General features: G+C 44.0%; 6 protein-coding genes, 1 long non-coding RNA gene and 1 pseudogene across 9 annotated transcripts; 5 read left to right on the forward strand and 3 right to left on the reverse strand.

Annotated features, from left to right (window-relative positions):
- The first annotated feature begins 10 nt into the window (after positions 1 to 10).
- Positions 11 to 1,826, forward strand: LOC111070325 (sorting nexin-29). The gene has a single exon (XM_022360777.2). The coding sequence runs from the start codon at positions 93 to 95 to the stop codon at positions 1,650 to 1,652; it is 1,560 nt and encodes a 519-aa protein (XP_022216469.2). The 5' UTR covers positions 11 to 92; the 3' UTR covers positions 1,653 to 1,826.
- A 101-nt stretch (positions 1,827 to 1,927) lies between these two features.
- LOC111070328 (UDP-N-acetylglucosamine--dolichyl-phosphate N-acetylglucosaminephosphotransferase) lies at positions 1,928 to 6,902 on the forward strand. Its single transcript, XM_022360779.2, has 5 exons — positions 1,928 to 2,296; positions 2,351 to 2,492; positions 2,558 to 2,771; positions 2,838 to 3,072; positions 6,245 to 6,902. The coding sequence occupies exons 1-5, from the start codon at positions 2,151 to 2,153 to the stop codon at positions 6,735 to 6,737; spliced, it is 1,230 nt and encodes a 409-aa protein (XP_022216471.2). The 5' UTR covers positions 1,928 to 2,150; the 3' UTR covers positions 6,738 to 6,902.
- Positions 3,809 to 5,862, reverse strand: LOC111070327. Its single transcript, XM_022360778.2, has one exon. It carries the CDS (start codon positions 5,713 to 5,715, stop codon positions 4,216 to 4,218), a length of 1,500 nt encoding a protein of 499 aa, XP_022216470.2. The 5' UTR covers positions 5,716 to 5,862; the 3' UTR covers positions 3,809 to 4,215.
- A 6-nt stretch (positions 6,903 to 6,908) lies between the features above and the next one.
- LOC111070329 (radial spoke head 1 homolog) lies at positions 6,909 to 8,111 on the forward strand. Its single transcript, XM_022360780.2, has 2 exons — positions 6,909 to 6,995; positions 7,055 to 8,111. The coding sequence occupies exons 1-2, from the start codon at positions 6,921 to 6,923 to the stop codon at positions 8,015 to 8,017; spliced, it is 1,038 nt and encodes a 345-aa protein (XP_022216472.2). The 5' UTR covers positions 6,909 to 6,920; the 3' UTR covers positions 8,018 to 8,111.
- Positions 8,112 to 9,444: 1,333 nt separating this feature from the next.
- On the reverse strand, positions 9,445 to 17,235 carry LOC111070322. Its single transcript, XM_022360775.2, has 5 exons — positions 17,133 to 17,235; positions 11,939 to 14,017; positions 11,582 to 11,877; positions 10,875 to 11,506; positions 9,445 to 10,811 (listed from the first exon to the last, which is right to left on the reverse strand). The coding sequence occupies exons 2-5, from the start codon at positions 13,970 to 13,972 to the stop codon at positions 9,949 to 9,951; spliced, it is 3,825 nt and encodes a 1,274-aa protein (XP_022216467.2). The 5' UTR covers positions 13,973 to 14,017; positions 17,133 to 17,235; the 3' UTR covers positions 9,445 to 9,948.
- LOC111070330 lies at positions 15,046 to 16,333 on the forward strand. The gene is made up of 3 exons (XR_002607344.2): positions 15,046 to 15,400; positions 15,515 to 15,676; positions 15,731 to 16,333. It is a non-coding gene; the product is annotated as an uncharacterized LOC111070330 (long non-coding RNA).
- Positions 17,236 to 20,137: 2,902 nt separating the features above from the next.
- On the forward strand, positions 20,138 to 21,032 carry LOC121405522 (annotated as a pseudogene).
- An 83-nt stretch (positions 21,033 to 21,115) lies between these two features.
- Positions 21,116 to 23,803, reverse strand: LOC111070333 (beta-1,3-galactosyltransferase 5-like). 3 transcript variants are annotated; one of them, XM_041596285.1, is made up of 3 exons: positions 23,458 to 23,803; positions 23,351 to 23,407; positions 21,116 to 23,280 (listed from the first exon to the last, which is right to left on the reverse strand). In XM_041596285.1, exons 1-3 carry the CDS (start codon positions 23,591 to 23,593, stop codon positions 22,151 to 22,153), a joined length of 1,323 nt encoding a protein of 440 aa, XP_041452219.1. In that variant the 5' UTR covers positions 23,594 to 23,803; the 3' UTR covers positions 21,116 to 22,150. The 3 variants fall into 3 exon arrangements, with proteins under 3 accessions (XP_041452219.1, XP_041452220.1, XP_022216476.2); XM_041596286.1 differs by having other exon boundaries at positions 21,117 to 23,280; positions 23,351 to 23,391; positions 23,458 to 23,802; XM_022360784.2 differs by having other exon boundaries at positions 21,118 to 23,280; positions 23,465 to 23,802.
- Between the last annotated feature and the right edge of the window lie 5 nt (positions 23,804 to 23,808).

Here is a 23,808-nt window from a genome sequence, read left to right on the forward strand (position 1 = left end):
AATGAAACTATCAATTATCGGTATCAAGAAATAATGAAACGCAGTTATCGTTTTCCGCCCGATGTAATTAAATAATAAATATTTTAAAAACAATGCCAGAAAATGCTTCTCTGGAGCAGTCGCTGAAGAGCATGCGGACCAGTCTGAATGGCAGCACATTTGGACAACGACGCGAGGATATCTTCCGACGACTGCAGGAAACTGCGCATCAAATCTCCCTCGAATATGCTGGCAAAGAATTGGCCACCGAGCAGGATGAATCTGTGCAGGAATTCTGCGAGGCCCTGGAGGATCTGCTCAGCTATGGCCTGCGGCAGTCCATCAGCGTGACCTTCAGTGCGGCCAGCTTTATCCAGAACATGCAGGAGATTATGAGTGGGAGTAGCAGCGGCACCAACAGCAATGACCCCACTTTTTGGGACTTTTGCCAATCGCACCTAACGCCGCATGAAAGACAACGCTACATGGAACTGAAGCAGATATGGACAAAGACGGGACGCGGGCGGGCCTTTATCCGATCCACACTCAACGAGAAGCGACTGCAGAGTCACGTACTTACCTGGTTGAGCGACGAGGAGCAGCTGCATCGCTACTACACACCGTGGTCGCTGCTGCTCAACGAAGAGGCTGCCAAGAAGCTGCCCGAGATTCTGGACACTCTCAAGGATGTGTTGTTCGCCCTCCAAGTGGACACAACGGAACTGAATGCTCCCAAACGGTCGACGGCAGCCGTTCCGGGCAAGGAGGAGCCCATTATATATGCCCCAAATCCAGTACCTGTGGCAGCGCGTAAACAGAGACGCACTGTCAATGCTGTGGAGCGTCCCATCGAGGGGGCCAGCTCCACCGAAGATCTGTTGGGTGCGTTCTCGCCTAGAGAATCGCTGGAGGTGCAACAGCTCGTGTCCAAAGATGCCGTGGAGGAGGAGTTGTCGAGACTGACAGCCGACAATGGATCTACCGCCCCGTATGATCCGATAGAACCAGAGCTGGAATTCCTTAAAACTCCCTTGCCAGATATCCAGCCCACAAACCATCAAGCTGCCATCGATACGGAGTTTGAGGACCGCAGCGACACCTCATCCCAGTGGAGCAAGTCCTCCTCATCGGCCACCTGCTTGGCCAACACGCAACAGCAAGTGGCGCTGGAGGAGCAGATGAATCTTCTCACCGAACGCTGTGCCCTGCTGGAGACCCGCGTCCAGGAGCTAAAACTACAGAACCGTCAGTTGGTGCGTCGCCTCACCAGGCAGTTCGAAGAAACCGGCATTGATCCATCCTCATCGTTTTGCTCCAACTTCCTGATTACCATTCCACATGTGAAGCTTACGAAGTCCCAGCGCTCGGGCTCCCACTACACCTACGAGATACACATAACGATGCGGCAGCGGCTGGAGCACTGGACGCTGTTTCGACGCTACAGTGATTTCAATAAGCTGCACAAGTCCCTGATGCGTACCCATCCGGTGGTCAGCTCTGTGGAGTTTCCGCCCAAGAAGCATTTTGGCAATATGAATCTTGTGTTTGTGGAGGAACGGCGGCAGCAGTTGCAAATCTATTTGTTGAATCTGGTGGAGACATTGCCACAGGTGGAGGCTTGCAAATCGAAGGCGGAACTGCAGAAAGCCTTTCCCTTCTTCAGGGATAGATAGCAGCAGATGAAGGAACCAACCAAGGAAGCTCTAAAACAACAAGTATTCACCTTATATAATTTCTGTTTTGTTATGGAAGATCTTTGCTTATATGTGTAATAACGGAGTTTTGATCCAACTGTGCTGTAAAGAAATGATATTATTTATAATAATAAATTAATAAGATTCATGTAACCATCAACAGATGGCGCTTAAAATGCTGTAGACTTATCGACCACACATATCGATGCGGAATGATAGTCAGTTCATCCCTGGTCAAAACAGCTGTGTTTGTTGTTATCAGCTAATTGCGTGTACTTTCGTCATCGTAATTAGATTTTTCGGCAAGATGATATAGTGTTCGAACATAGTTTTCCCGCTATTCCGAATTTCCAAACCTTAGTTATCGCTGGCTGACCTCGTGACTGCATTGATGCAATAATTGCACGCGCGCTAATTGAATTAGTGTGCAGCAGAGTAGTGGAGCGGAGGTTGCATTTATATTCAAGAGCAATCACCATGTCGGGAACAGCAATAGCCATAAATGCGGGCATATCCGTGGCATCCTACTGCATGGCAGTGCGCATGATACCACGATTCCGTGAGATGTTCATCAAGGCCAATCTCTTTGGCAATGATCTCTGTAAAAAGGACAAGCCACAGGTGTAAGTCTCTAAGGAGAATATTTTCTATAGAATATAATAGATTTCCCTTTGCAGCCCCGAATCCTTTGGCGTGCTGATTGGATGCATCTTCTTGGTCTCTCTATTCCTATTCATTCCCATACCATTCGCATTCGATGAGGCGGCGGCCACAGATGTTGTGACTGGCGGAAAACCCGCCACCTTTCCACACGATAAAGTACGTATTCTGTTAATTAATTACGTTGTGCCTGTATTTGTACCTCTGCTTATCTTTCCAAAAAGTTTGTGGAACTGATTGCCGCTCTGCTATCCATTTGCTGCATGATATTTTTGGGCTTTGCCGACGATGTTTTGGATCTGCGCTGGCGTCACAAACTGCTCCTGCCCACCATAGCCACATTGCCCCTGCTTATGGTGTACTATGTCAACTACAATTCAACCACCGTCATAATGCCGAACTTTGCACGTGGCCTTTTGGGTACATCATTGAATATAGGTAGTAGAATTTGTCTCCAGCCAACTTAATGGCATCTGCTAAGTCTCTGTTGTCTCTGTTGTTTAGGTGTACTCTACTATGTGTACATGGGCATGCTGGCTGTATTCTGTACGAATGCCATCAATATTCTGGCAGGCATCAATGGCCTGGAGGTGGGCCAGTCCCTGATCATTGCCGGCTCCATACTGGTCTTCAATTTGATTGAATTCACGCTGGGCCATCAGGTGGACTCGCACATTTTCTCAATTTTCTTCATGTTGCCCTTTTTGGCCACCACTCTAGCCCTTTGGAAATTTAACAAGTAAGTTTATTTAATTAATATTTTTCTACGTAATTTTTTTTTTTAAATACTGAGAATTGATCTGGCAAGTTAACAAGTTTAATATAATTCTGAACATGATAGAACTCTGAACGCCAAGTTCGCGTTTGGTCCTGGTTCCGAAAGATTGTTTTTTTATAGTACAAATTATAAGGAAATACAAGTTTATTTGGATTTTTATTATTAAAATCAGAAATAACATTTAGAAATAATTTATAAAAAAAAATAAAAAAAAGTCATCTCTGATTTTAGTTATCAATTTTGAAAGTATAAATTTTTGTTTCTGATTTGTTCACTAAAATCAGGAATAACTCATTTTTAAAGATGTTTATTATTAAAATCAGAAGTAACTCAATTTTAATATAAAATTAAATATTAATATTTAAATTGATTTAAAACAAACTATAAAAATTAGTTTTACTCTCGGTTTTTCTGATTTTAGTAATAATAAAAAATTATTTCTTTTTTATAAATTAAACCTTATTATTGATTATATAAATTTAAAATAAAAATTTAATTCAAAACTCTTTAAAACGGAGAAGTGTCTATCAAAAAGTATATATGTATATATTCCTGATTTACCTCAATACCTTTCGTTTGGTATATAATTTGTCCTTAAAAGGCCCAATTTAAAGATTTATTTAACTACTATTAAATAGTGTACACAAATTTGAATTAAGATTTTAATGAAACCTAAAAAAATATCTTTCTGAATTCATTATAATTTAACACTTCGCATTACAGTTCATGTATGTTTGCTTCCGTATATTTATGTATTTCTTAAAAATAATGCTAAATTCCGTTCAACTTATTTTCCACAACATAGTATTTGTAATTCCAGCAAAATGTTCTTCGTTTTAGTTTCATATTTCGATAAATTCATTTGGTTTAGTTGTTGGTTTCTTATCACAGATTTTGCGGGTCTGTCTGTCCTGTCTGCTGAGAGATAATAAATTTGGAATACGATTGGCCAAAAAACACAGAAGGGCGGGCAACGCGGATGATATGATATGGTGATTATGAGATGAGATCGAGATTGACATTGATGGGGCGTTCAAAAGCAGGCACATATATAAATATATATTTTGTAATCTATTTAGTTCAAGTCAGACTTGAGCATCGCCTTTAGTCTGCCTCCTCCTGGAGATCTTCGAAGACATCCACATCGTATAGATTGACTAGCAGCTGCCCGAACTGGCTGCTGTGCAGGAGAGCCTCATCGGGTGCATAATACTTCTCGCTTTGCTGACGCAAACGCAGCAGCTGTGTGGCCCCGTCTATGTGGTAACCATTCGCCATCTGTTTCTGCATGTAGGTGGCATCAATGTGGGCATTTCGCGTGTCGTTGGGCAGTTTCACAGTTAGCTTATGGGACGGCTGCTGCTGGAGCAGGAGTACAATCTGCTCGGGTGGCAGGCAGAGCTCACAGCTCCAGCCACCATAATGATTGAGATCGCCCAGCGTATTGCTGGCTTGGCGCTGCAGCAGATGGGGATCTAGTTGGGCGCCACGCAGATGCCCCAAGGAACTTATCACACCGTTCAGGAGAGTTCTTTTAGGATGCTGCCAATAGAAGCCGTACACGTTGTACTTTAAACGAAATCTCAGCGGCAGCACATCCTTTGCATAGTATTTGAGAAACTTTAAAGCGGCCGGAGCATACACAGTCCGGCTGTCGCCATGGAGTAGCAGATCCTTGGCCTCCATCTGCACACCGCAGAGCGACCAGAGTTGCCGCCGAAAGTGTGCATAGGCCACAGCACTGCTGCAGTTGCCAGCTGATGTGCAGCGGAACAGTACATAGCTCGCCTTGCCCCCCAGCAGACTGTCCAGACTGCGCTCCTTGCTGCCATTGCTCACGTAGTAGATGAGAAAGTAGTCCACCACCTCGAGCAGGGCCCTCAGTTGCAGTTCCAAGAGCTCCAGACTGATGTGCTCCCAGGCACCCAGCTCTACCATGTAGAAGAGTCGATGCAGGGAACTGGAACTAGCTTCCGTCAGCTGCAGTGGCGCAGTGCCGCCTCCCCGCTTGCTGGCCCGACTGTGCGTCATCAGGGCACGCCAGATGATCTCTGGCTGACCGCAGTCTCGGCCATGCCAGCCGCTGGCGCACTTGCACTGCGGCGGTGCCATCAGATAGTCCACATCATTGATGTGCAGGCTGCTCTCGTTGATGGTACCCTCGCGATAGCACCACAGGGCGGCCGCTGTTTCCATCTCCATCTCCACATAGGCGGGGACATTGTAGTCGTCCGCCTGTATTGGTGTATCGTTCAGTCTGTCTGGTTTCATTTGATAAAAGTCCCTGTCGTAGCGATTTACATTCTCGTGCTGTCTGGGGCAGAAAGTGCCCAGGCTTTGGCTTTGACTCCTATCTGTTCCTGTCTGTCCTCCTCCTCCTTCGCTTTTGACAAAGTTCACGCGGTTGTGGCCCAGATCCAATCCTTGCTGCTGATCCTGGGTGCTGTAGTTCATCTGCAACAGCCATATGCAGCCTATGAAGCCAATCTGAAGTATCAGCACGGACCAGAGCACCAGTTTTTTGGTTATGGCCAAACGCCCTATGCCGATGCCGCCGGTGGCAGATGTTAGCGTCTGCGACACCGAAATTGTGCTTCTCACCATAGCGGTTGAGTTTTTTAATAGTTTTTCCTGCTCATTTTATCAACGAATATTGCGTTCTTTCTCTGCTTTTTTTTCTCGGCCAAACACACCCAAAAAATTGTACTTTCCACTCCCCCGCACAGCTGTCGGAAATGTCCTCTTCTCTACAGCTGTTGGAAAGTGCTGGCAGTAAAGCATTTTTACCGCTAAATCTGGCTACATTTTTCACTACTGCGTGTAAAATTGTTCAGATAATTATCTAAATGATTATTAATATGATTATTAACTTAAAAGACTCAACGCTATGTTTTTGATGGCGTTAAATTTATAGTTAGATCATTTAAGTTTAGCGTTTTTCCGCTAAATTTTAACACACCTTAGTGTAAATAGTAAATGGGAAATTATTTAAATATATAACGTAATTTTTAAGGGTGTTTAAACTTACTAATTAAATATAATTCTATTTTTAATTGAATTTTTCAGTTACTTTTCCGCGTACCGCAAGTTAAGTTATTTAAATTTAAAAATTTTCCCTTTGTTTTTGTTGCAGATATCCCTCGCAGGTTTTCGTTGGTGACACCTATTGCTACTTTGCCGGCATGACTTTTGCCGTGGTTGGCATTCTGGGACACTTTAGCAAGACCCTGCTGCTATTCTTTCTGCCCCAGATACTCAACTTTCTGTACTCGACGCCGCAGCTGTTTCACTTTGTGCCCTGCCCGCGTCACCGCCTGCCCAAGTACGACACCAAAACGGATCTCCTCCACATAAGCACCACGGAATTTCGACTGGAGGAGCTGAATAGTCTGGGGCGTCTAATGGTCGTAGTGCTAAGGAAATTGCATCTGATAAGCTGGCACAAAACAGCGGATGGTGTCGTGAGAACGAACAACTTGACGCTGATCAATTTTGTTCTGGTCATCTTTGGGCCCGTCCATGAGCGGGTGGTAACCCAAATGCTGATGGCCCTACAGGTGGTGTGCACGCTTATAGCCCTAGTCATACGCTACCCACTGGCGAATTATTTCTATGAGAATACGTAGCTCTCGGTTCTGATATTTATTTTATGCAGTAAGCTTTGCCTTTCCTTTCCCAAGTCCTATATACAGATCTAATACTGATTTGCTTTAATGTCTACACTATATAATATTTCCAAAAAGTAAGTTAAGTCAATCTGTAATTTTCTCGTCAAATAAAACTAAAAGCAACGAAATCAAAACGACACCATGAGCGTATCGGACATGTCAGAGGAGTCGGATGTCTCCTTTCCCGAGGAGGAGGACGAGGGACCCAACATAGGCGTATGTTAATAAAGATTTAATATATTTAGATGTCTACATGTAAATTTCCTCTATTCCAGCTTTATATAGGCGGTCGTAATGCTGCGGCACAACGTCACGGACGCGGCTGGGCCATCTTGCCCAATGGCGATCAGTACGATGGCAATTATCGCAAGGGACGCCGCCATGGCATTGGCCTTTATGTCTTCAAGGATGGCTCACGCTACTACGGACAATATCGTTGCGGCAAACGCTGTGGTCGTGGCATTTTCATCTATCCCGATGGCTCTGTCTACGAGGGCAACTGGCGCAAGCATTTGAAGCATGGCAAGGGGCGTTACAACTATGTGAATGGGGACACCTACTCGGGGGACTGGTACAAGGGCCAGCGCCATGGTGTGGGCATCTATAGCATCAACGGCAACAAGGACAGCTGTTGCATGTCGCTGCGTTTAAAGTCCACCTGGAGTTACAACATTCGCATGGGGCCCTTTGAGCTGCACATTGGCAACGACGACAAGTGCACCGTTCTGCACGGACTCTGGGATAATCTTTACCCCATCGGGCCGGCTGTGTTCAGCTTCGACAATCGCTATATGCTGCTGGGCTTCTTTCTGCCCGCCAATTACAAGTTTAAGGACGGTCGTTCCAACGAGAATCTGGCCGAAGACGAGCTGCAGGGCCTGGAGGAAGATGAGGAGGGCAATCCACTGCCCATGGAACCATCCCTGTGGTTCGCCCAGGAGATTGCCGTCTACGATTACTCCATCTTGCCCCAGGAGCCAGTGCCATTGCCAATTTCTGACTCTGAGCTTTCGGTCTGCTCGTTGTCCACCGTTGCTAGCATCCGCAGCGAGGAGAAGATCAGCTACTATGGCGAGGGTGAGGAGGCCGAGGGCGAGGAGGAGGGTGAAATGGAGTGCTTCCCTTGCGAGTGCGAGTACGATCTCAGCGAAGTGGAATCCGATAGCGAGCCATGCAAGATCGATGCCAATCCCTGCTGCATCGAGATCCTCAAGCAGCCCGAGTGCCCCGACCCATAGGCTGGGCCTTCCGCCCCCTATTCTGTTTTTGTGTTTATATTTTCGTTTTAGAAAGTTTTCTAGTCGGATTAAATATCGCGAGATCCTTTAAAAACATTTTAATTTATTGTGCGCTCTGATTGAGCCAATTAATTCGCCATTATACTTTTAGATATGTCCACAGTTCATGAGCATGAAAATTACATTAATTTTCCAGTGGTTTGTGCTATTAGGATCGAACAGCGACAACGCCTGAATTTCAAAGACATCGAATGCGGTCTGACCTTGCAGCGGCAGGGCCTGCTACAAGAACTTGCAATAGATGGACATTGGGCATTGGACAATTGGGCATACAGAGCCAGTGATTTGATCATTTTGCAACGCATTCGCTGCGGTGATTTGTTGATTTTGCTGATGTTGAAAATTATGATGATAGGATCCGCGATCAGCTTAACGATCAGCTTGCGAGCCACAAAACACGGCTTGCTTCAATTCCATTCACACATTCACATGGTCGTTGTACCAGTTGTTCCGCAATAAGTTTTGTGGTAAGCAAACCCACAAGTTTGCGCTGCGCTTGACTAATCCTTAATCCTTAAATGCTTGTAGGGGCCATTCGGGCGCGTCGTTGAATGGTCACAGCAGGCAAGGGCAGGAGCAATCCGCATTGTAACATCTGCAAAGTCTACGGAAATCATGACATATGTACATACTTGTGAAATAACAAGAAGTTTCATTTTGTTTAAGAGTAAATATAATTGTGTATTCCTTCTTCAAACGTCTGCTTACGAATGAAAACTTGGTATGATAAGGTTATTTTTAAATACTTATACGTCTACTACCTGGGTTAAGGAAAATAATATTAAACCAAAGACTAGAAATTACGATGTTGCATCAGGAAATAAATTCCTTTTCGATTTTTTTGTGATGCTTCGTGGTACGCGCGCGCCGGATACTGGTGCTCCAATTCTCCTTTGTGCTATCCTTCGTCTCTGATCGCCGTCCATCAATTTCCTGAGTCATCCCAAATTTCTTTTTAGTTTCTTGGGACCGAGCCTCGGTGTACTTGTGAGCGGCGCCCAAAATACTGTATTTTGTTATTGGTTTCTTCGGAACGAAACGATCGACTCAACTGTTCAAGGCATTAAAACAGACGAAGACGAGTAGGCATAGGTGAAAAGAGAATTCAAGCCACCAGCAACAACAACATGGTAATTGTTTAGTCTTTGATTAAACTCAGAACAAGGTTTGAGTTTCAGGAAGTTCCTTATATATGTATATATGGAAATTTGTGTGTTTATATAGTAAACATTTTATTTTTTTTTAAATCATTTGTATTTTGTTTTTTTGCCGATACATTTTTGTTGTTGTTAGAATTTGATTAAAATTTGTTAATTTAGCTTTAAAATACGCCTGACTTCCTGCTAGATTCGGTTTGTCTCTTGCTATTTATAAATTGTATGCTGTATATACTCGTATTCGTAAATGTAGAATGAAATCACAAATGGGGGCGGGGGGGTAGAGGCTTTCTTTTCAAGTATTATTGACATGAGCTGATAATACCTTAGCAAGAGGTAGCTTCAAAAATTCTTTAATTTCAGGCATAAAAGTAGGTTGTTTGGGTATATAATCGCTAATGTGTGTGTTTTTTTTTGTTTTGTTTATTTTTTACTTTTGTTCTCGCTGTGTGCTTGAAAGACCTTTGAATGTTCAGCTTGTTGAATTCATTAAGTTTCGCTAATTAATTCTAAACGTAATTATTGTGTTTGCTGCCTTACAAATGTACATACGTGTATTTAGTATTTAGTATTTACCATTATCATATCATTTAACATTAACTTTCATTTGCATATGTGTTTTTGCATCCATTTATCGTCGTTTCTATTCATACTTCGTCCTTGTTTGTTTTGTTTGTTGTTAGGCATACAAATAATATTTATAAAAAAGAATCTCTAAGTTTCGGCAGCTACTGCATGGAGTGGAGAAGCAGTTGATGATGATGATTGTGGTGGAAGCAACCGTGTGGCATTGTCCAGCTTGCTGGGCGATGGGCAAACATCACTGCAACTGCCAGCTAGGCTATTGGAGTCGCAAGTGGAAACCGATGGCGGTGTGTCAATACCGGGAGGCCCTTCATTCGCTTCATTCGTCTTCTGCTGCTCGACTTTGCATAGCGAAGCCTTGCCACATTCGTCCAGTATAATGTTCAGCTTCTCTTTTCGCGGTTGCATGGCCAACGTGCTTTCGACTGGATTCAGGCGCAGCATCTGATGCGGCACACCGTCCGTGGTCAGCAGCTCGTGCAACGTGCTGCCATCCCGCTGCTTGGACACCTTATAGATGGCCGGACACGATTTGGAGTTCTTGACATCATTCGAGTCTGCCAGATCGAGTCGGTTGATCTGCGTCAAAGGCTGCATTTCGTCTTCCTGTTCCTGATTGTTGTCCTCAATGCTGCTGCATTGGGCCAAAGCAAGGGCAGCCGCCATGGCAGCTGCCTGGCCACTGCTGCTGGCCCCCTCGGGATTCAGGTAAAGACGGGACGCATCGAACAACAGCAGATGTGGATCCATTTTGAAGTCATGTTCCAGCTGCTTCTGCTGATCGAGATTCTCATCAATGTAGTTGATGTGAATCGGTGTATGCTGGAGATTTAGATGCGACAAGCGCAGCAGATCATCATCGTCCGGTGGTGTGTAGTAAATTGATGCCCTGCTGGCGGCATTGTTCGCGGCCAAACGTAATTTGATTTTTTGTATACTCAGCTCCCTTGAGCCAGCCAGCTCCAATTGGCTCTTGAAATAGCAGTCTATGTCTATACAGAGAGAGCGAGTGAGAATGTTTCATTAAGGAGAAGACTAAGTGGATCAGATCTTACCCTCGGCAATATCCTCATCACAGCCTGCGCGACAATTCTCAAAGTAAAAACTGGGCAAATTCTCCAGGACCTTGTTGATACTCTGCTGCTGGTACTTGTAACCCTCCCGCAGACGCAGCACTTGATGGGCACTGAACTTCCGGATCTTGTTACGCTGGAAGACATAGTTCTCTCGCACCCAGCTCAGCTGCCCCGTGGAATAGTCGCGCACCTTCTTTACCTGATCGTAGTACTGATCCTTCAGCGCCGTCAAATGATTAGAGCCAATGTCACGAAACTCTTTGATGTGCTTCGCCTGAGAGGTGTAGCTGCTCGATATCCATTCGACCTGCTGCGCACAGTTCTCGCGAATGCGATGCACCTGCTGGGCATAGTTCTCCCTCAGTCTTTCCAGCTGCTGGCTCTTGTAGCTCTCGATGTTGTCGAGCATCGCATAGATTTGACGCGCCCGCGGCGACTTTTTGTTGCGATTGGCACAGCAATAAAATCGATCACATATGCCCCAGCGCGAGAGGCAGCTCCGCAGACCCTGAACTATGAGGGTGAGCAGCAGAAAGGCTGCAGCCGAAGCGGCCCCCGTAATCAGGCTGCCAATCTTCACCCGATAGAACACTATCGGATCGATATACAATCTGTGTGAAGATAGAGGATCATTTAGCAAATAGATTCGGATGGTTTCAATATACTAAAAAGCTTGACAGTCATACCGTATGCCTGCCGAGGCTTTGCCCATCACATTGAAGGCATAGCATGTGTAGAGGCCGCTGTCCACCCGCGAGATATTGTGCACCAGCAGCGATCCGTTCTCCATCAGCACCACATGGCGTCCGACCAGGCTCTGTTGTCGCGTAAAATTCATGGACTGAATGTAGCTCTCGTCCATCAAGGCAGCCAGCTCTTTAGCGCTGGGCGGCAGGCGGCGCTCCTCCTCATTGCTCTCAATGATTATGGGTCGCTTGTCGGGATCGGCATGATGGCGCAAGATCTTATTGCGTGGCGTCAGCTGTAACAAAACGAATTAGCTACTGGCTACGTGTGTAGGATATCAGTGGGAGTGGCCCTACCCAAATAATATCTGGCACTGGGCTGCCTGTTATCATGCACTCTAACTTGGCGGTGGTCAGCAGTAGATGCATCTTCGGCTCGGAAGACTGCACGGCCACGGGCACGGTACAGTTTAGATTGCTGAGGACACGCAGCATGTCCCCGGGATAGCCGTACTGACACTTCAACGCATCGATCTGGTCATCAATGCTCTCGTAAGAGTCCAGCGGCGTCTGGCTCTGATGCGTGGCGGGCAGCCTGCGCAGGCTGGTGCTGGAATTGGCTAGCCAGGCAGTCAGCCAGTACATGCTGCAGTCGCATTGATACTCATTGCCAAGTATATTGAGGTAGTGCAGATGGCTGAGCTCCTTGAGGCCCTCGGGCAGGGAGATCAAACGATTGCCACGCAAGCTGAGACGCTGCAGCCGCGACAGGCCCGAGATCTGCGCTGGCAGCTGGAGCAGACCATTCTCGGCCAGCAGCAATTCCCGCAGATTGCGGGCATTGGCAAACAGCGTCTCGGGAAGATCCGTAAGCTGGGGATTCTGCTGCAGCGACAAATATCGCAACCGATGCAGTATCTCTGGATCCACCAGCGACTCATCGGTGCGGGATATCCAGTTGGTGAAATGCTCGATTGGTGTGTCATCGATACGCAGCAGGGCCAGAGCCCGCTGATTCTGGAAGACACCGCTCGGCAGCTGCTTAAACTGGTTCCGACTGAGATCCATTTGCCTGAGGGCATGCAGCGGCTGGAAGATGATGGAGGACAGTGTCGTGAGGTTGTTGCCCGAGATGTTGAGGGCCAGGAGTTGGCCCAGTGACTCGAACGCCTTGCGATCGATGCTGGCCAGGCTGTTCTGTGAGAGATCTAGCTGCCGAAGCTCCCTTAGATTGTACAGGCTGTGCTTGCCCAGGGATCTCAGCTGATTCCGCTGCAGATGCAGCTGTCGCAGTTGTCCGTTCCGTGCAAAGAAGTTGTCCGGGAAGGAGAGCAGCCGATTGTCGCTGAGGTCCAGCATTTGGAGGTCACGTGCCGTCTGGAAGAGCTGAAACGGCAGCACGCTCAGCTGGTTTTTGGACAAATAGAGCCTCTCCAGCTGCACACCACCTTCGAATATGTTGCGTGGCAGCTCTGCCAGACGATTCTGGCTGAGATTGAGCAGCCGCAATTCGTTCAATTGGGCCAGGAAGTGCTGCGGCAGCAGCCTGAAGCCATTCCTGTCCAAATGCAACTCCTGCAGATGACCCATATGCTGCAGATTGATCAGACTGCAGTTGTTGTCCAGAAGGTTTCCGCTCATCTTAAGTACTTTAAGGCGTTGCATGGCCTGCGGCATGGCCCAGTTGAGGCACTCCAAACGATTCTCGCTGAGATCCAGACGCTCCATCTGGTCGAAACGGTGCGGCTGCCCCTTGACGACCAGCAGCTCCCTCAGTGGATCATCGCGGAGTCCGCTCTCCAGCCAGGACAACTCTTTGATGTTCTCGAACTGCTGCAGCTGCAGCTGTTGCAGCTGCACCCGATCATCCGCAGGCACATGGTCAAGCATTAGCTGCTGATAGTTGATGTTGGCATTCCTTCTGGACAACAGCTCCCGATTGACGCTCGCAAGGCCGACATGCTGGCACCTCAGCTTGAACACGTTGTCGGCCAACAGATTGGCTACTGCTACACTGCTGTCCAGCACGTGCTCTTCCATCTCCTCTGTGGCCTCATTGGCATCATCCAGCTCATCCAGCCACAAGCCCCCATCACTGTCACTATCATCTAGATCCGCGTCCACCGCATGCCCCACAAATGGCAGATGGAATTTGTAGCCCAATAGCGAGAACTCGTGCTCCTGCCAGGACCGGGTCCTGGCCTTGATCTGCGTTTGGTGTGGCTGTAGATGGTGTTCCTGTTGGGCTACAGCCGCATTTACATTGCTGCTGTAGGTGATGAGGCAGCTGCTGCTGCCAGCCCCAGATGCATATCCAGATCCAGGCTGGGAGGCAGCGGCAACCACAACGACGACGAACAATATCAGGGGAATCTTCGATATTGCTTCCATTTTTCCGTATGTAATCTTAGATATTTATATGGTCGCATAGTACACCTGCAGGGAAGGAGGACACGGTACACACAAATTAGTTTTCCTTTTCTTTTTTTTTTTTTTTTTGGTTATTATTGATTTTGTCATTATCCCCGAAAATGTGCCACACCGCCCACTGCTACACTCCTTTACTTCGTCACTCCTCACTGCCCATTCGATTGAGAAAAAAAGAAGGGAACAAAAGGGAACTAAAATCAATAGAGTTAGGTAAATATACAAATAGAACGAAAAAGCGCTGTTTGGGGCATAGACAACGACGAATGGTGAAGGGCCAGCCGGGCCATTTGCGTGTCCAAATGGCGACGCACAACTTTGGTTCAATTGAATATGGAAATGGAAAATGGAGGGAAAGGAATGTAAATTTCAAATACAAACACTAAGTTCATCTATCCAAGAGCCTTTTCAAGCGTCTCTTCTTTCTGAATAATGCATATTACGTACATATGTACATATGTATGTATATGTATTGTAATAATGCTCATGACGAATGTGGGAGCTGAGCAGAGCCCAGCTCTATTGCTCCGCCAGCTCTTTATTTATTTATTTCTCTGTCTGCACGCAATCAAGGCTGACTCTTGCATTTGAATGAAACTTCAGAGGCAGCAGCAGAACCAGGCATATTTAATGCCAGAATTAGAAAATAGAACTCAAAGGTAAAAACTTGAATAAAGTTGAACCAGCTGCAGTTATACTTCGCCGATGATTCGATGGAACATCCCAAATATTACACTCATTCCAAATGGCTTTAGTCATCGATTTATGTCTTTCGAAAGGAATGTGTGTCCGTTTATTTATGGTAAATTTAAACATTGAATGGACGAATGTATTTAAAAATATATATTGATGTATTGATGTTATTTTTATATTTCTATGAATCAGTTTTTTTTTAATAATTTTTTATCAGAATTTCCTTATAATTGGCCTTTTAAAAGCCATTCGTAGATTTGTTTATAAACACAAATAAATTTCCAAGCCAAAACCGCAACCTGCATCAACAAAACAATTACGACAGAGACCGCGTTCCCCAGATTACTCAATGGCGGGTCGAAAGACGACGGAAAAACTATAAAAGGAAATTATTAAATAATATTCCTCTCGTTCTGTGTCGTCCGGGTGTGACTGACCCCCCCGCTCACGATATTCGCTCAAATGCGAGGCGTAAATAATGTATATATTTTTAACGGCCAGCCACCCAGACAGCCATTTGGAAAAAGCTGATAAGAGGGCAGTATGTGTGTGTATTGCAGCAGTTAATATTATAAGCCATTGGACGCGAAAAAGTGATCAAGATGGATGAATATGGAATTCGAATAAATCACATTTCGTATCGTTCAACAGTCATCTACTCCATGGAGACTTTCGAGGCTAATTCAAAGTCAATATCAAGTAAATAAAAAAATGGCAAGCGCTTGCGATAACTTTTGCAGTCCAAAATACCTCCACTGCAAGCAAAAGTGCAAGAAAAGTAACACAAAAATTATTGATTGTATTTTATTGCAGTAAACTGCTACTCTTATGCACATACTTATTTAACGACGTGGATGTAAAGTTTGTTACTCACGGATCCACGGAATGGCTGCTATAAAAAAGACTACTTGGGTGGTTTACTTATTGAAATACTATCTAGGAACACACTGCCAACTGGAATAACAAAATCATGATGTGAGTATCATGAAATGCTTATCTTTTTATAAATGTGCTAAAAAAACATTTCAGGAAATTTATATTACACCGTACAGGCCAGAGAGAGTCACAAGGAACCGTGAAGTTCTAATTTTCAGCTGTAAACAGAGTATAGAGTATAATTTATATTTACATCAAGAATTTTACTTCGGCGAGTTTAAATTTGGGGAGTTACCACACATAATGGTGAATTGTGTTGGAAAGTTCACACTTATTTAAATTGTTTTGGTGCCTATATGTATAGGTATGCATTTTGAAAGTTATTATTCGCCCTATTCCGCCATATAACTTTTGGAAGAAAAAAAAACGCTTTAACTGCCTGAAAATGCTTGGCCAAAACAAAGGCAAACGCAGAATAGTACAAAAATAGCTTTAAAGCAGAAACAACAAACAAAAAATAAAAAAATCACCAACACATGCGAAAAAGGTGGCGAAAAAAGTGCCACGAGTAAAAGACAATAATTAAATTAGTTGGGGCGAAAATACCAATAGGCTAATATTGAAGGGTAGGAAAACAACACACACACACGCACAGGCAACGGGGCTTATCAGCTGACAGCGCAATTAAGTAAATTCATCGATGATAACCCCCATACATGTAACCAGGAGATAGCGGGAGAAAGGAGGGACACCGAGACACAGCTTTATTGGACGGGGCAATTTCCATTAAAAGAATTGAAGAAACACGCAGAGCGACAGAGAGTTGCATAATCTCAATCATAGAAGCGTAGCTCAGCTCACAGCAATGTAAAGAGCAAACATTTAACTGTAGATTAACATACATGCAAACACACACACAAAAACTGATGTACACTTCTGCTGACGTCTGAAAAGCCGCTAATGAGACAGAACTTAGACAGCGCGTAAAAATAAATACCAATTCAAATTGTATATACGCGGTCAGAGCGTGCACTCTGTCTGTCGAGGATTACTTTCAGCATGGACACGAATCATTCACAAAAATCGAGCTTTACCTTGATCTCAAGTGTTTTTCTTTGGTATTCAGGTATGTGTGTGTGTGGTTTTGTACGAGTGTGTGCATGAGCTGTTTGTAAGAAAACAAGATGTTGCTAGGGGCAACGTTTGGGGGGCCGCGGTGATTTTGCCATCAAACTTCCGGAATGGAATAGTTACATATCCAATAAGTAGGGTAGGTATAGTCGAAGAGGCAAATAGCCAGAAGATGGAGTATACGTACGTATGTAAATTCTTTGGTTTTTTCTTTCACCCTTTGTGGCAATAGCAGCCGTTTATGCTACACACACACACCCATACACACACTTGCATGCATTCATATGTATACGTACATATGTATATGCAGAAACTTGCACACGGCAAACATTTTCTATCCACGTCTACCGTGGGGATTTTACCACAATGTTTTATTTGGCCAAATCCATCATAACACGTAACATAATCAATTCAGCTAACTCACCGCTGTCCCTATAGCATTTTTTCGCGTCAATTTGGCTTCAATTCCACTAGTTTGCTTGTATAATCAGTGTGACCGTCCATACCATACCAACAAAAAACCAGGGCAATCCGGCGATCAAACGAGACTTAACCCACTTATTACCCCTTTATTTAAAAAGTTGAGCACCCGTTTTTAAACCGCGGAAAACAATACGGTTTGTAAAGTCTCCTTTTACTACCAACCTCCTCTTTACTTAAAAAACAAAAATGACCACCGACATCTTTCACCTGTAATGCGTAAAATATGTTAAAGTTAAATAAATTTCGTGGAAATATTAAATACCCCCCTGGTCGACAATGGAATAACGTTCTATTTTATTGATTGAAATCGTATTCCATGACATTGATATTCAGTTTAATATTACCAGCTAGTTAGACCTTTTAGCCCTAAACAAATAGTTTTATCCGATAGATAAATCAATTTTCTACAAGATTGGGTTTTAAGAAGTCCTTTTTATTGCATTGTTTACATAAAAAGCATAAAGCGTAAATGTGGACTAAATGTGAAGTCAATGTTGCTGGTCAACCAAATTTATTCTATGCGTATGGCTTTTGTATACCTTATTTCCTTTAATTAATGTTACATTTTTTGTTCCAAACTGCTTTGAAACATTAAAATTGGATTCCTCCTGGCTCGTAGGAGGCATGAGTGTAGCATGAGTCTCAATCGAGAGGGCGAGAGGCTCCTCATCGGCAGAATCTGGGAGAGAAGAGAACTATTATTATTATAATAATTATTATTATTATATTATTATTATTGACATGTTTTTTAATTTTTTGAGCTGTATACCCTTCAGCGTTCCACCAGACCTTCATTTCCAGCATTTAAAAATAATTGAATTAGGTTTAATGGCTCGCAGGAGGAAGATCCAGTAAACTGAGATGTGGCATAAGTCTCAATCGAGAGGGCGAGAGGCTCCTCATCGGCAGGATCTGGGAGAGAAGAGAACTATTATTATTATAATAATTATTATTATTATATAATAACACTACACACCCACATCGGAAGAACAACACTCCTCAGCTAATTTCTGGTCTAGCCAAATGTGGTCCTCAGCTCTATTTGATGGTTTCTCGACAACTTCGACCGTACACTTTTCTTCATCGGTTTTCAATAGGCGCAAGCACAATTTCGTTTCCACCAACTTGGTCATCGAGGCAACATTTAGGCCTTCATTTAATACGCATTTAATGGCCTGTGCCGGCCACTTTTGTACCTTCTCCGGTATCGAAAATATGTTTTCAAAGCCAGTCAGACGCACAAATTTACCCAGGTCATATCGTACGTGACATCACCAACATCATAGTCGTAGACTGTTGCACGGATAACTTGCCGGTTATTGGCGAATATTGCGAAAATCTCTCCGAACTTCGGAGGTTGAGCCAACTCAGCCTGCAGCGTTTTTTTCCTTACCATTCTTTTATTGGGCATCCTTACAAAGAAACAGTTTTCCGCGATGCATACACTTGGCACATATACATATGTATATGATACTTCCCTGCCGAATCGAATCCATCGAATGGACAGAAGGGTTCTGTTTGTATATTTCCAAGCTGGATAAAGAATTTCCGCCCTTAGGAGGTGGAAATTTTTCCTGGGACAAGACTCTTGGATGCCAAGTCTTAAGATGTCTCATCCTGTTTCCGTTTCTCTCTATAACCTGCTGACCGAATTTGCATTTATTGTCTATGAAGTGGTCTATGGAGCGAGTGTCTGCGAATATTAAACATTTGATCAACGAGTATAAGCACATATTTCAATTCTTACAATTGCGTGGTTTGTTTGCTGCATCTAAATTGCAGTGTGCTGTGTCCTGTGTATCTGGCGGTAATTCTAAGACCTCCCTCAAGGCAGTCTACTTCCGCACATGCCAAGAACTTTGCTTCACCGTATGTTGTCCGTATGTCCGTATGTTGTGTTGTGATGAGCTTACACGGGGCATGCTGACCGGCTTGCAGGCTGAACTGCTGCTTCCTTTTGTTGGCTGTTGTTAGAAATGCTTAGATGGACATCATTCGACTCATCAACCGCCTCGTAGTCCGAGGAACTGGAGCTGCTATTGAGCGTCACACTCGCTACATGCACCTTGGTCGACTCCGGGACATTTGAATGTGTTGAGGCCACCACCGACGCAAACGTGGGACTTATGGGCGTTGCACTCGCTGCATGCGCCTTGGTCAGGACTCCGGGACATTTGAATGTGTTGAGGCCACCTTCGACGCATGAGTTTTTGGCGTTAACTCGCTGCATGCGAGTCAACTGCTGGACTCATGGTCAACTTCTGGACTTCTGCGTATTTTAAGGCCGCCGCCAGACGTAGACTTTGTCTTTGTATATGCATGCACCACTTGATCCCGTGTGCGGTCATGTCTGTCATGATATTTAGCAAGTGATCGAAAAGATTATCAGCATCATACCCGACGTTCACTTTCAGAACTTGGTACAATTGGTCAATTTCGCGGATCACTTACTCTAAATTGACTTTCACTTTTTTTAAGGAGTTGCCGCTAAACTTTTTTAGTTCATCCAATTCGTTTAAATCTATTTCAGTTCTCTTTTTGGCCACTTTTGTTAAATTAAATGTTGTTGACAAGTGTTCAAGCCGTTGTATCCGCGGCATTTAAAATTTACCTTACCCTTTAAGAATATACCGAAATATACCTTTTCATTTTCATAGTATTACGTAAATACTTCCTTAATTTAATATTACAATATATATATATATTATACTAATATAAATAATAATATAATAAAACAATGGTGGAATTCATTCACTTTGAAATATTGAAATATTACCAATATATATTCGGTACGGTATATTTCTAAAGGTCGGGACGAAGGTATATTTTATAGATAATTTCGCGGCCACACTAACAAACCAAAACAATCCAAGCCAAACAACTAAACCAAACAACCAAACCAAACAACCAAACCAAACAACCCAAACAACCAACCAAACAAAAATAATGGACAATAATCGCGACACCTTGCTTATAGGGCAGGCAGCAGCCTCAGGAGCAGGCCCTGTCAAGGCAGTGAAACGAACCGCTGTCACCATACTGGAGGACAAACAGATGAAGATGCCTGGATCCCTGGCAATTAGGCATTCAATGAGGTGTTCACATCAAACCTACGTCTTCGTTGCAGCACTGGAGAAGTCTATAAAGTAAAGTATACTGAGAAAGGCTACGGATGTGCCCACACCATTGAAGCTGAAGGAAGGAGTCGCACCATATGGTTTGATTTAGTGCCAGCATTCGAGTTTACTTGGGCTCAGTGGCCGTTGGACGTGCCCCACCAATATATACAGAAGAGCTCTCTAAATGGCCGTGGTTCGCTGTACCGCAATCGAAGCGGGGCTCCTGGGACGAGCGCATTTTTAAAGTGTGTGCCCCGCTTTGAGAGCGTGAAACAACAAGGAATTTGAATAATTTCAAAAATGTTTTACGCCTTATGAAGGGTTTGCGTGACGCGCACGAGGCTGATTTGCCCCCATCTATCAAGTTACATGCTGAAAACTGTATTGCTCCATCAACGTTGATTGGAATGAAGATCTTTACACTCTCTTTGTGAAGATGTGGTCCTTTTGGTGAATCATCTCAAATCTGGAAACTTGGACTTCTTTTTGGCCAATGGAAATAACATTTTTGATCGCATGCAACATGGGGAGCTTGAAAAATGTCGCGTTGCAGCTGTACGCCTAGTGTCTAACCTTTATCAGGCTGAAACACAAATATGGATGCTCTTCCGTATTTTCAAAGTTTAAACACGAGCACCTATTCTTTGCATTAATCACTTTGTATTGTAAAACCATACAACAAAAATTTCATTTTTTTTTTTTCAAATAAATTCATATCTAGAACGGAAATGCTTGGATGCATAAACAAAATTTTTGTGTTTTAGTATCTCTCTGGATCAGTGCTCCGATTTTCATCGTAATTATGTGCAAACGAGTTGCAGCAAGTATTTCTACATATTTTAGTTTATATAAAGAAATGTAAAGGTTCCGTTAGCTCTTCTTCGACACCGACAATGGCAATTTTGATGAAGTCCGCCGTTTGATTATCTCCTGATAATTAACTGGCCAACCAGAGAATACGATTGAAGTCGACTTCCATGTGGACGAGTCAGAATATGTAACGTTGGACTTCTCATGCCATGAAATAAGCGGGCAATGTTCCGTTCAGTGAATGTGTTGTTGATCAGGCAATGAAAATCGTTAACGATTCCTTCATTTTGTTGACGCCCAATTCCAGTTCAAGATTCTGCTGGATAGTTCTTGATGAAGTAATGCCCCATAATGTTCTTCAGTTGTATGCATCGGTCCTGGGAAAGTCCGCAAGACTGCAGCAGTGTAGGCCACGGTAGCCAGGCCATGATTTTTTAACTATAAGTTACTACCGTTTCACAGAATTTAGCTCTAATGGTTTCAAAGTGTCACAGCTTTATAGAAACTTTATTATTGTCTAATAGCAGTCCGAGTTAATAGTTTAATGGAAGCCAGAATATGTTCACACTGCAGTCGGCTTTTTTAGTTACATAGCTGTCAGGTTTAACAGTTTCATATCAGTCAGCCTTGAAATTTCATAGAAACCATCTTAAAGACTATGTCACATTTTTATAAGTATCTCGCATTTTGAACCCCCCCACCCCCCTATTTTTGGTTCCGACTGTCTGTCTATGTGTTGGCCAGAGTGGCTCTCTACACTGTTCATTAATTGATTTGTGTGACAACCACTTTATTGCTGTTATCTGAAAGACAGGGAGGAATTGGGTCTGTCTTATCAAGCATGAAGGTGTTGCCTAACTTGAAACAAACGGAAGCTCTCATGACATGTAGTTTTATCGTGTTTACCGTGTTTCAGCAATAAAAAAAAGTTAGATTAATAAGATAGGTAGGGTTGGCTAATTTTTGGCACAGCTTATTAAAACTGTAAACTTTCCCAACATTTATATGATCTTTGTTCCCGGCAATGCATTCAAAGCAATTGTGGATGCTTTTGATTCTCAAAGATGGTTACTTTGCATTTAAGAGTCGAGTCCATCAGCTTCCTCCATAGATTGTATTGTTCGTTTTCCTTGATCATGTGCACGCTGATCGCGAAGCTGATTCTGCACGGGGTGAAAATAATGCGGCGGTTGCAAAAGTTGTCTACGTGAACTCTACTAATATTCAAGCTCTCGGCCAGAATGCCCGTGATCAAGACATCCTCCAGTTGAAAATAAAACGTTCTGAGCGAGTGCATGTATAGCTCATGTACAATGTCTCCGGTGAGGAGGTAGGCGGGTCCGGTGGTAAATGGTGGATAAACGGCGTCCCTATATTGTTGGTGAGACACAAAATTTTTCAATTTATTACTGCGCATTGGCTTCCACTTCTTGGCCAAGCGGCCATAGATGGTTCGAGTGTCCTTTTTCCCATCAATGAAATCGAGCAGACGAGGAACATTGATGAACATATCGTCATCTGTCTTAAGGATGTACTTCACCCGGGGACAGTGCGTATCTGTCCACTCAAGCATCGAGATCGTCTTCAGGGTCAGATTGAAGTACGAGTCTATGAAGTTTCCACGTATCATATCGCCATAAATATAGTTCTCCTGGTTGATAGACTCGTTCAGGGTCGCATTCGTAGTGCGGCCGAGGACGAAGGCCATGCCCACATCTCGCCGGCTTGCATAGTGCATCCAGGTCTGTCTGATCGACATTCTCTCCATAGAGTGGGACTGTGCTGAGGTGATCAGAATGAGCAGCTTTAAACTTGATCCCCCGTGTGTGCATATTCTCTGTATATCAATCTCTTCGTTCAGGTGGCCGGTTTCATAGAGCTTCATTGTAAGTACTGGAGTAAGTACAGGTAATACGGGTGCAGCTCTTGATGTTTTCACGCTGCTTGCAGTGGTTAGGGGTTTCAGGGACTGATTCCGATTGCGTGGCCTCTTTTTGGGTTTCCTTGGGTATTTCAAAAGATGGTTCCGTATTATGTTCTTGATATCCTCGTTCTCCGCCGACTTTGGCAGTGGATTTAAATCCGCCGAAAAGGTTTGAAAGCCTTCCATACTGCTATGCACTAAAACGAGATTTTTCTTCTCCGGCATGATGCCCCTTTCTGTAGAAGGAAATTCAACAGATGAGTGGAGTTCAGGTGGAGCAATAATAAGATATAATTACACACTTACCGGTGTGCTGATAATTTTCAATGGTTTTCCCATGATTGTTGCTGCCGTTGATTTTCCCTGAAAATAAAAGGTTAAGTCACAATAAGAAGTCTCCTGAGAAGACTCACTTGTAACTTTTTCCTCGATATCATGGCGCATCGTAAACCCTCCAACGGAATGGAGGGGTTTCCTTTCCTTCGCCGAGAAAGAGGCGTAGATGAAGGTAATGATCATGACAGCACCTAAAAACATAAAGAACCGCATCCTTTGACTGCGGGCTCAGACATAAACGTACTGAACATAAAAACTTTATTTTATATTCTGGCGTTCTCCGGAGTGTGTTCCGGCAATGAAAAATAGAATTTAGTTCAACAGAAATTTAGATAAACACCGATGATTTTTTATTGCACCAAAAAGATTTGAATTTTCAATATACTCGTATTAACCAGTCCGAACGTTTTTGTCAAGGCTCACGTGCC

The sequence above is a fragment of the Drosophila obscura genome, unplaced genomic scaffold (genome assembly GCF_018151105.1).
Source record: "Drosophila obscura isolate BZ-5 IFL unplaced genomic scaffold, ASM1815110v1 contig_14, whole genome shotgun sequence".
Lineage (NCBI taxonomy): Eukaryota > Metazoa > Arthropoda > Insecta > Diptera > Drosophilidae > Drosophila > Drosophila obscura.